Source organism: Chiloscyllium plagiosum, unplaced genomic scaffold, assembly GCF_037043375.1.
Source record: "Chiloscyllium plagiosum isolate Xiang-an unplaced genomic scaffold, Cpla_swu_hap1 HiC_scaffold_45, whole genome shotgun sequence".
Taxonomy (NCBI): Eukaryota; Metazoa; Chordata; class Chondrichthyes; order Orectolobiformes; family Hemiscylliidae; genus Chiloscyllium; species Chiloscyllium plagiosum.
The window spans coordinates 72156-84653 of record NW_028270183.1 but is presented as its reverse complement, the minus strand read 5'-3'; the positions used below and the strand labels follow the sequence as shown (position 1 = coordinate 84653).

Below are 12498 nucleotides of genomic sequence, written 5' to 3'. Positions count from 1 at the left end.
CCAAGGACTGTTGAAGGGATTCGTCCTTTTGGAAGACAGAAACAGAAGGGGAGGGGAAGATGTTCTCGGTGGTGAGGTCTAGTTGATATGCATTGGATGCAGGACAGACATGACCGTGCAGGGATAGAAATGGCAAGATTAGGGATCCATGGATGACAGGTGAAACTAACTAAGAGGAAAAAGGAAGTATACATAAGATCTAGGTGACTGAAAACAGACAGAGCTTTCGGAGAATATCGGGAAGGTAGGACCAATCTGAAATGAGGAATTAAAAGGGCTAAAAGGGGTCATGAGATATCTTTAACAAAAAGGGTGAAGGAAAATCCCAAAGCCTTTTTTTCATATATGGGGAGCAAAAGGGTAACTAGAAAAAGGGTTGGCCCACTCAAGGACAAAGGAGGAAATTTATGCCTGGAGTCAGAGAAAATGGGTGAGATTCTTAACAAGCTGAAAATGTGTTGCTGGAAAAGCGCAGCAGGTCAGGCAGCATCCAAGGAGCAGGAGAATCGACATTTCGGGCATGAGCCCTTCTTCACGAATCCCTTGAAGAAGCTTTCTTCCTCCCTCTACAGAGATTCTTAACAAGTACTTTGCATCGGTATTCACTGAGGAGAGGGACATGATGGATGCTGAGGTTAGGGATAGATGTTTCATTACTCTCGATCAAGTCAGCATTACGAGGGAGGAAGTGTTGGGTATTCTAAAAGGCATTAAGGTGGACAAGTCCCCAGGTCTGGATGGGATTTATCACAGGTTATTGAGGGAAGTGAGAGAGGAAATAGCTGGGGCCTTAACAGATATCTTTGCAGCATCCTTGAACACAGGTGAAGTCTTGAAAACTGGAGAATTACTAATGTCGTCCCCTTGTTTAAGAAGGGTAACAGGGATAATCCATGATTCGGAGATGGGATAATCCAGGTACTTATAGACCAGTGAGCCTGGTGTCAGTGGTAGGGAAGCTACTGGAGAGGATACGACAATAGACAATAGGTGCAGGAGTAGGCCATTCAGCCCTTCGAGCCTGCACCACCATTCAATATAATCATGGCTGATCATTCCTAATCAGTATCCTGTTCCTGCCTTATCTCCATAACCCTTGATTCCACTATCTTTGAGAGCTCTATCCAACTCCTTCTTAAATGAATCCAGAGACTGGGCCTCCACTGCCCCCTGTGGCAGAGCATTCCACACAGCCACCACTCTCTGGGTGAAGTTTCTCCTGAGCTCTGTCCTAAATGGTCTACCCCGTATTTTTAAGCTGTGTCCTCTGGTTCGGCACTCACCCATCAGTGGAAATATGTTTCCTACTGCCAGAGTGTCCAATCCTTTCATAATCTTATACGTCTCAATCAGATCCCCTCTCAATCTTCGAAACTCAAGGGTATACAAGCCCAGTCGCTTCAGTCTTTCAGTGTAAGGTAATCCTGCCATTCCAGGAATTGACCTCGTGAACCTACGCTGCACTCCCTCAATAGCCAGAATGTCTTTTCTCAAATTTGGAGACCAGAACTGCACACAGTACTCCAGGTGTGGTCTCACCAGGGCCCTGTACAGCTGCAGAAGAACCTCTTTGCTTCTATACTCAATTCCTCTTGTTATGAAGACCAACATGCTATTAGCCTTCTTCACTACCTGTTGTACCTGCATGCTTGCCTTCATTGACTGGTGTACAAGAACACCCAGATCTCTCTGTACTGCCCCTTTACATAAATTGATTCCATTGAGGTAGTAGTCTGCCTTCCTGTTCTTGCTACCAAAGTGGATAACCATACATTTATCCACATTAAACTGCATCTGCCATGCATCTGCCCACTCACCTAACTTGTCCAGGTCACCCTGTAATCTCCTAACATCCTCATCACTTTTCACCCTGCCACCCAGCTTTGTATCATCCGCAAATTTGCTAATGTTATTGCTGATACCATCTTCTATATCATTAACAAGGGATAGAACCTATTCCCATTTGGACAAAAATGGGCTTATCAGTGATAAGCAACATAGTTTTGTTCAGGGAAGGTCATGTCTAAACAACTTGATAGAATTCTTTGAGGTAGTGACAACATTGATTGATAAGGGAAAGGGATGTAGATGTCATATACATGGACTTCAGTAAGGCATTTGATAAGGTTCCCCATGGTAGGCTGATGGAGAAAGCGAAGTTGCATAGGGTCCAGGGTGCACTAGCGAGATCAATAGAGAACTGGCTGGGGCAGCAGGAGACGGAGAGTAGTAGTGGAAGGGAGTTTCTCAAAATGAAGATCTGTAACCAGTGGTGTTCCACAGGGATCAGTGTTAAGACCACTGTTGTTGTGATATACATAATGATCTGGTAGAAGTTATAGTTGATCTGATTAGCAAGTTTGGTGGAGTAGCAGATAGTGAAGGGGACTGTCAGAGAATGCAGCTGAATATGGATAGATTGGACAGTTGGGCGGAGAAATGGCAGATGGAGTTCAATCCGGTCAAGTGCAAGGTGATGATTTTGGAAGATCAAATTCAAGTGCGAACTATACAATAAATGGAAAAGCCCCAGGGAAAATGGATGTACAGGGAGATTCGGGCATTCAGGTCCATTGTACCCTGAAAGTGGCAACACAGGTCGATAGATTGGTCAAGGCGGCATATGACATGCTTTCCTTCATCAGCTGGGGAATTAAGTACTAAAGTTGGCAAGTCATGTTACATTTGTATAGGACTTTGATTGAAGTTCAACATGAGAGGGGAAATGTTTAAGGGAGATATGCATGGAAAGTTCTTTACCATGAGGGCGATGGGTGCATGGAATGCATTACCAATGGACGTGGTAGAGGTGGGCACGATAGCGTCATTTATGATGTATCTAGACAGATACATGAATGGGCAGGGAGCAAAGGGATACAGACCCTTAGAAAATAGGTGACAGGTTTAGATAGAGGATCTGGATCAGCACAGGCTTGGAAAGCTGAAGGGCCTGTTCCTGTGCTGTAATTTTCTTTATTCTTAATCAATTCCTTGATCCTCCTTTATTGACTCCTAATGTATACCCAAACCTCAAAATCTATTCTTTGTTCTTGTCAATTTCTATGCCTCTTTTTTGCATCTACTACCTAACTTGCCCTGTAACCCTGTAAACAATGTTCTCTTTGCATTCTTGCATCAGACAGGAATAAACATTTTTTTGTTCACCCAATCACTTTTTGTATTTGGAGAGAATAAACTGATGCTAGGAATTCTGTTTGAGCCCCGGGAACTGGAAGAAAATGTGTGTGGTAGGAAATATTGGGATAATCTAAATTGATTTTTTAGTTCCTTCCACATGAACTTAAAGAAATAAATAGATCTTCAACCTTCAGAGCGAGAGGTAACAGAAGCATTACCATGAATGTTGTCAGTTGGTGGTTTACAAACCCCTCAAAGACTAACATTCCCAGGATATAATGTAACATTCAGGTTCCTACCAATCAGACAACATCAATTATGAACAAAATCATCAGTGCTGAAGAAAAAAGGTTCATCTTGTAGTGCAAAGTATTTTGCATGTACTCATACAGAGTACCTTTTGAACAGACAGTCTTTGAAAAAGTTTAAGGATCTGCATCTTCCCTCAGTTCAGTTCATTCTATCACTGATGCTCTAGCCGTATTTGGTCAGTGTTTAAAAGGCTCTGGGAGGTATTTTCTCTGACACGTTTCCTAAAGTAGAAGAAATTATGCTTCTGTTTATAATTCCTTTCAGCTGCAAGTACTTCATATGTCACTTGCTAAACAATTGACCCATAATGTGATGAATTGGTTAAAATTGTTCATGAAATCCCATTTACATTGACGAGGAACTCAGGAGTTATCTAACACAAAGAACCATTCATACTGGATGTGGCTGCTCCAAACAACTTAATGACCATTCCAAGCCACTGTTACTCTCGGTGGTCAAAAATACCAAGAGATGCTTTGAGAATAAAAAAACATCTCAACATCTCTTTAAAGAGTCACTTATAACACTGGACACTATTCAGCTTGTCCCTCCTATTCCTTCAGTAATGTTCACCTAACCAGCCTAATGTATCTAAATCAGCAACAGACTCTCAAATTTTGGATTTAAATAAATTTATTCAATCAGTTCAAGAATTTCAGTACAAAAGGCAACAACTGCAGTTTTTTTAAACTTTGATGTTCAATACAACATTTTATAAAACTGGCCTGTGACACCAGGTTTATTTGAATACAAGACACTTTAATTGTTAAAAAATAACAATTTAACAGAATTGAAGACACTTGTTAGACCTCAGTATTGTGTACAGATGTAGGTCCCATGTTATAGTGAAGATGTGAACACATAGAACATAGAACAATACAGCGCAGAACAGGCCCTTCAGCCCTCGATGTTGTGCCGACCTGTGAACTATTCTCAGCTCATCCCCCAACACTATCCCAAAATGATCCATTGCAGAAGTGTAAAAGCCATTTACAAAAATGAAATGGTTCCAAGAATAAGAAACCTCAGTCGAGAGGATAGACTAAAGAAGCTGGGACTGTTCTCCTTGGCGAGAAGTCAAAGAACAAGGTTTTCAAAATAATGAGTAGCTGGATAGAGTAGGTAAAAACTATAGGACCATAATAAAATAATAAGTAGCAGCAACAGGAGTAGGCAATTCTGCCCTTGAACATGCTGCACCATTCAATAGAATCATGGCTGATCCAACATTCCTCATGTCCACTTTCCCGTCCTTTACCCATAGTCCTTGATTGCTCTACTGATCAAGATTCTATCTCAGCCTTAAATATACACAAGGATTCTGTTCTCTGTGGCAAGGAGTTCCAAAGATTCCCAACCCTGTGAAAGCAGAAATTCCTCCTCATCTCGGTCTTAAATTGGTGCCCTTTATTCTGAGACTATACCCCTGGTCCTGGACTCTTTCATGAGGAAGCATCCTCTCAACAATTACCCTGTCAAGCCCCTTAAGAATTCAATATGTTTTGATGAGAAACTATTCCTGTTCATGAAGAGTGCATAGAATTAAAGTGATTAGCAAAAGGAAATACTTTCTCCTACAGTTGGTAGTTAGGGTATGGAATGCACTGCCTGAAAATGTAGTGGTGGCAGGTTTAATTGAGGTAGTCAAGAGAGCTTTGGGAGATTATTTGGATAAAAATAGTTCGAAAGGGTATGGGAAAACAGGAGATTGGCATTAGGTAATGGTGCTCATTTAATGAGCTTGTGTAGGCAAACTAGTCCAAATGGCTGTCCATTCCGTAAAACTTCTGTGATATCAATCTTTTCACACCATGTGCAGGAAAATTACAAATCCCTTTCCAATAGGGGGTTGTATCTGAGGCAAGTGTAGGAACGAATAAGTACACAGTTATTTTGGATTGCTATGGACATAATAACACGAATCCTAATATTCAACAGGATTATCGACAAATTCAATATGTCAGTCCATTATAAAGCCATTGGCATGAGGCCCAATTACAAGAACATGGCAAGTGCAGTGTTTGAAACAGGTGGTAATGTACAAAGAGCTGGGTTTTCTCATCTAGAAGTACTGGCACAGTCAATATATAAAATAGCATGCTCATGGAATAGACTGACACCCCAAGTAACTGGAATTCAATGGTAGTGTGTTGTTTTCTTTGTTGGTTGAAGATTTTTAAAAATTCATTTGTGGAACTTGGGTGTTGCTGGCCAGCCAGCATTGATAGCCCATCCCTAGTTGCCCAAGAAGGTGAGCTGCCTTCTTGAATCACTGCAGTCCACTTACTGTGAGTTGACACACAATGGCATTAGGGAGGGAATTCCAGGATTTTGACCCAACGACTGTGAAGGAAGAGCAATATATTTCCAAGTCAGGGGGGCGAGTGGCTTGGAGAGGAACTTGCAGGTTTTTAACAAAAGCAGTATGTAAGATTCCAAGGTGAGGAGGTCATGTGGCACAGTTGTAGCATACCATCTCTGGATTAATGTCACATTCAGGACTCGTGGTCATAGGAATTTAGGAATAGGAGAGGCAGCCATTCAATGTGATCATGGCTGATCTGTGGCCTAATTCCATTTACTTACCCTTGGTCCATATCTCTTAGCACCTTTGTTCAATTGAGATACAAAATGAAGAACTGATCCTGCATCCACTGACATTTTGGTAGAGAGTGCCAAACATCTACTACCCTCTGTGTGTAGAAATGCTTCCTAACATCTCTCCTGAACAGTCTGGCCCTAATTCTCAGACAATGGTCAGGCCGAGCAGCGACAACAGCAAGGAAGAGTGAACCTGTGGGTGAACAGCGGCAGCAGGATAAATATCAGAGGAGCAAGGTCAGTCCGGGCAGCGACAGCAGCAAGGGAGAGTGAACCTGGGGTTGAACAGCAACAGCAGGATAAATACCAGAGGAGCAAAGTCAGTCCGGGCAGCGACAGCAGCAAGGGAGAGTGAACCTGGGGGTGAACAGCAGCAGCAGGATAAATACCAGAGGAGCAAGGTCAGTCCGGGCAGCGACAGCAGCAAGGGAGAATGAACCTGGGGGTGAACAGCAGCAGCAGGATAAATACCAGAGGAGCAAGGTCAGTCCGAGCAGCGACAAGGTGAAGGAACTGAACCTGGGGGTGAACATCAACAGACTAGAGTCCTGGAGGTGATGTCAGGACTCAAATAGTGATCTAGGCTTGGCTGCTCAGGAACCAGGTTTACATACTGAGTGAGTAGTTTCTGGAGAGAAATAAAGTACTTCTTCTGGTCGTAGTCTGCTAGGAATAGAGAGTGAGAGATTTGAGTTTGGTGACGAGCGGGTAAGGTTGTGGATTATTGACTGTAGTTGATAAGGTGGATTTAGTCAAGAAGTTTCAAAATGGCAGGGAACTCGGCCCCATGGAATGCTCCTCCTGCAATAAGTGGGAAATCAGGGACATTTCAAGTATCCAATTCCATTACATATGCAGGAAGTGTGTTCAATTGCAGCTCCTGATTTGCTGCATGGAGGGCCTAGACTCACTATGGAGCATTCATGAGGCTGAGAATAGTGTGGATAGTATATTCAATGAGCTGGTCACACCACCAATGAGGTGGTGGACAGAAAAGAGTTGGGTGACCACCAGGAAGACGAGTAAGCATGAGTTGGCAGCGTGGGAGTACCCAATGCCATTCCCATGCCAAACAAGTATTGCTTTGGACACTTTTTTTCTGGGGTGGTGGTGGTTATTGCCTCCCTGATGCCAGGGTCAGTAATGTCCCTGAGCATTCCATTAGTTTTCTTCATTATTTTATGCATCTGTTTGTGGCATTTTAAAGATATATGCATCCGACCCCCCCCCCCCCCCCACACCAACCCCCACCCCCACCAACCCCCACCCCCACCCTCCCCCTACAAGTCTCTTAAGCCCTCTGCTGTATTAATTCCATACCATCTCCTTTCTTGATCCAAAATGGATAAGTTCATCCTGGTTTACACTGAACTCCATCCAACACAGTTTTGCCCATTCACCAAGTCTATCAGTATCCCTTTGTAACTTTGAGTTATCTTTTACATTTTCTATAATGCTGCCTAACTTTGTGTTAATCTTCAGTGCCATTATCCAAGTTGTTAATAAATAAATTGAGGCCCTAACACAGATCCTTGTGGGACACCACTGTTCACATCTTGCCATTTTGAGTACCCAACCATTATTCCTATTTCCCAGCCATATCATTTTACAGATTTGTTACTTCTTTAATTCTATTAATTCCAATGTTTTACCTAATTTTATTCTGTCATAAAGAAGGTGTTTTCACAATGTCGCCAACAGGTTGATTATCAATTTGTAAATTTGTAAATGCAACTCATGCCAATAGCAGATGGTAAGAGTGGGAGAGATTCCTGGTCAGCCACATGATAGAAAGGACACTGGGGCTTCCACCACTGTCCTTAGCTACAGGTTACAACATAAGACAGCATGGTGCAAGCTGCAACAGCAACCTGGACTCCTCGGGGAGCTGGTTGGCAGGATGGCTAGTGAGAATCATGTTGATGCCAATAGCACAACATTTGATTCATGTTCTGGCTGGTGTGGATTCAGGGTCTGCCTATTACCAGATCCATGGTAGAGATTAAATCATAAATGGGTTGGATGTGTATATGGTTAGAGAACCGATGAGTAAAAATCTGATATAACCTAAAAGATTAAATTGAAAGTGAGGAAGCTCAAAAAAAAAGGGAGAAAATAACTTTCTCAGTTTAAAAATTTGTTGTCATTAACCCTTCATATTTATGTAGCAGGTTAATCGTCTTTGTTGAAGATTATTTGGCCAGTGTATCAGTGGAAAGTCTGACTGATACTTACCATGTAGTGTAAGGAACAGCAATAACACAGTAGTAGTGGTTATGTGATGTTAGTTGAACAATTAATATTGGTAACAGCATGAGGAAAATTTGCTATTTAAAGACAAGGATTAGATTTTACATTTGTCTGTGAACAGCAAAGAGAGGAATGTGACAGAGTAGAATCTGATTAATGCAGATTATAGAAGCTGGGAGGAGATAATTAGCTTACAAGTGAAGGATTTGGAACCAAAGGACTAGTTATAATGGAAGTTGTAAAAGTGGTTTTGGGAGGGAGGATATGTAATACACAACAAACTCAAACAAGAAGACACAACATGCCCAGAGACTCTAGCCACAAGTCCATACATCAAAGACATCTTGGAGATGACAACCAGACTACATTGACCATTTAGCATCATGGCAGCCCAGAAACCTACCAACACACAAACAGCTACTGATGAACCTAACTGACCCTGTACTAACAACCAGCAAAATGAATATTATTTCCAAAATACCCTGCAAGGACTATAACAAAGACTACGTCAGGCATACAGGCAGGAAAATAGCCACCAGGATACATGAACACCAACTAGCCACCAAAGGTCATGACCAGCTATCAATAGTATCCTTACACACAGATAAAGGAGGACACCAAAAGAGAAAACCCTGGAAAATCTCAGCAAATCTGACAGCATCTGTAAGGAGAGAAAAGAACTGACGTTTCGAGTCTAACTGACCCTTTGTCAAAGCTTTGACAAAGGGTCAGTTAGACTCGAAACGCCAGCTCTTTTCTCTCCTTACAGGTGCTGCCAGATTTGCTGAGATTTTCCTGCATTTTCTCTTTTGGTTTCAGATTCCAGCATCCGCGGTGATTTGCTTTTATAAAGGAGGTCACCACTTTGACTGGGACAATACATCCATCCTAGGACAGGCTAAACAGAGACATGCACGGGAATTCCTAGAGGCCTGGCATTCAAAGCGGAACTCCATCAATAAACACATCAATTTGGATCCCACTTACCAACCTCTGAGAAAAAGAACCAGAAATGATATCACCCACCTTAACAGACCAAGACACACAAATAGAAAGCAGGACAGTACACTAGTGCTTCAACAGAGGCTCACTGATGTTACCTAGCTGGAGACCCCAGAATCCTGGGGGACACCCGCCAATTTGAGTATGTATTTTTTATCCTTTTCTCTCCCCTACCTCTACCCAATTTTTATCCAAGCCAATAAGTTGTTTCCAATTCCATACACTTTCCTTTTACATGGAATCCTTTGTATGTTTTCTGAAATTCCATTTAAATAGAACTATAAGTGATTCCTAACTACAGTACTATGTTAGCGATTTCCTAAAAAAAACGCATTAGGAATAACTTAGTCTTTACAAATCTATGATCAAACTGTAACCCATTTACACTAACTAGTTGAGTGGACAACAATTAATGATGCAATTTGATTCTGATTCATTAAATAGATGCATTTCATAAATGTATTTACCAGTTAAACTGAAGTTATAGAAATTTGTGGGGAATGGGATTACACTAGCTGATTTGGTTAAAATAAAGCAGAGTATGATATTTTTAATAGCCAATCTCTGGGGTGACCAGGGAAATTAGATGTGTTTCTTTGGAGAGCAGAAACTGCTGAATGTGGTAAAAGAGTAAATAGGAAGAATCAGTCCATAAAAAAAGGGAATGTATCTATTGGGTTAAATAGCCCTTTTCTGTTCCTAAAAATCCTTATTTTAATAATCAGATAACTCAAACCATTAATAAAGGAGATTCAAATTGTAAGACTTATTTAGTTATTTTAAATAAATTCTGAGTCTGATCTGTCTAGGTTTAACGATGACTTTGAGCCATAGCTCTCTGGTAGCTCCCCCCTCCCCCAAATTATGAGGCTGAGTGTCTGGCTCCCACTCCCAGAACTTCAACACATTATCTAGGCTAACATTCCAGCCTAATGCTGAGGGAGCTGCACTGTCAGTACTCTTTTACAGTCAAAATGTTGAACCAATCTCCTACTGCCCTCTCAGTACACAAAGATGATCCCACCACATTAAGAGAAGGCAAGTTATCTCTGCTATCTGTTGATGTTTAATTTTCAACCAACACCAGTAAATCAGATTACCTGGTCATCTTCTCATTGTTGTCTTTCAGAAACACATATACACCGCTCTTACACACAACTCTCTAATAACGCTCACAATGCTCACTCTCATACAAGTATATGCACAGACATTGAGAGGGTGAGAGAGAGGAAATAATTTGAATTCCTTAATCTGAGGGGCCTAGCAAAACAGGAGCTGCTGATACATATCAAGGACTCAAGGAGGGTGTCGTGTAATCTGGAATAACAGAGAAAGGCACCAGTCGCGCTTGAAAGAATAGTGAGACTCACAGAAGTAAATGGAAAAACTGGCACACGTAAGGAGATATACACTGAACATTGACAACTTTTTTTGGTTAACCTTTGCTCAATTAGCACAGTCTGGAAGGATGTGGGTGAAGCAATTCTACAAAGCAGTTTCTGCTGAGCCACAAACCTTTTGATCCAGATGTCTGTCTAGGCCAGCACTGGAGAGCTTGACCCAGGTTGGCTCTTAGGCACTTTCCAATCTTGAGGCATTGTCCTTATTGTTACAGACAGACGAAGAATTGATGATTAGTTTCTGACAATGACTGAACAAATTACATAGCTCAGTTTATACAAATCTAAGACTAATTACAAAATTGTGCCATTTTCAATCTCCTCAATGTCTCAGTTGCAATGTTACATAATAAAACATTAACAGATTTATTTCAAAAATTTCAAACATAATTGTAAGTTTTCAAGAGTGCGGATTTGATGTAGATTGATTGATTAAAGTTTCAGCAGAAAGGACTTAACCTGGAAAACCTGCTACTTCTCTATAAACTCTCACTGAGTTCAGCTTTCCGGTGCTTCTGGGATGTAAACAGAATTTTCCAGCACCCTTTGGCGATTTTGTACATCCAGACTGTGTTAAGAATATCCAGAACAACACTGGAAATGATCCAAGCACACTGTGGCCCAAGGCCCAGGCGGTGGAAGGCTGCTGTCCCAAAGGTAGAAACCATTTGAAGGTAGTAGGACGGAATCACAGCAATGCGCACAAGGAAGAAGCTCACAGTCATGGCGACACCATTCAACACAACCAACCGGGCATTTCTGGGGAACCGCAGAACCTCAAAGAACCACCTGCACTTAAACACAGAGTGCATTATCGTTCAGTGATACACAGACCTCCCAGCACCAGAGGCAGCCCCAGACACACACCACCCAGCCCCAGACACACACCACCCAGCACCAGACACACACCACCCAGCACCAGACACACACCACCCAGCACCAGACACACACCACCCAGCACCAGAGGCAGCCCCAGACACACACCTCCCAGCACCAGAGGCAGCCCCAGACACACACCTCCCAGCACCAGAGGCAGCCCCAGACACACACCTCCCAGCACCAGAGGCAGCCCCAGACACACACCTCCCAGCACCAGAGGCAGCCCCAGACACACACCTCCCAGCACCAGAGGCAGCCCCAGACACACACCTCCCAGCACCAGAGGCAGCCCCAGACACACACCTCCCAGCACCAGAGGCAGCCCCAGACACACACCTCCCAGCACCAGAGGCAGCCCCAGACACACACCTCCCAGCACCAGAGGCAGCCCCAGACACACACCTCCCAGCACCAGAGGCAGCCCCAGACACACACCTCCCAGCACCAGAGGCAGCCCCAGACACACACCTCCCAGCACCAGAGGCAGCCCCAGACACACACCTCCCAGCACCAGAGGCAGCCCCAGACACACACCTCCCAGCACCAGAGGCAGCCCCAGACACACACCTCCCAGCACCAGAGGCAGCCCCAGACACACACCTCCCAGCACCAGAGGCAGCCCCAGACACACACCTCCCAGCACCAGAGGCAGCCCCAGACACACACCTCCCAGCACCAGAGGCAGCCCCAGACACACACCTCCCAGCACCAGAGGCAGCCCCAGACACACACCTCCTACACCAGAGGCAGCCCCAGACACACACCTCCCAGCACCAGAGGCAGCCCCAGACACACACCTCCCAGCACCAGAGGCAGCACCAGACACACACCACCCAGCCCCAGACACACACCTCCCAGCACCAGAGGCAGCCCCAGACACACACCTCCCAGCACCAGAGGCAGCCCCAGACACACA

The 12498-nt window shown here is 43.6% G+C and overlaps 2 protein-coding genes across 4 annotated transcripts in view; both read right to left on the bottom strand.

The window, feature by feature from the left end:
* LOC122540169 (calponin-1) overlaps nucleotides 1-10906 on the bottom strand; it is a 65818-nt gene extending 54912 nt beyond the window's left edge. The window contains exon 1 of the mRNA XM_087983481.1: nucleotides 10819-10906. The gene's annotated coding sequence lies outside the window, so the exon portion shown is untranslated. The remainder of the gene's footprint in view (nucleotides 1-10818) is intronic.
* Nucleotides 10907-11182: 276 nt separating this feature from the next.
* The window catches only part of LOC122540170 (TLC domain-containing protein 4-B-like), a 41874-nt gene continuing 40558 nt past the window's right edge, over nucleotides 11183-12498 (bottom strand). For all 3 annotated transcript variants that reach the window (XM_043675501.2, XM_043675503.2, XM_043675502.2), the window contains exon 7: nucleotides 11183-11492. In XM_043675501.2, the coding sequence (XP_043531436.1) occupies nucleotides 11183-11492 (310 nt within the window). The remainder of the gene's footprint in view (nucleotides 11493-12498) is intronic.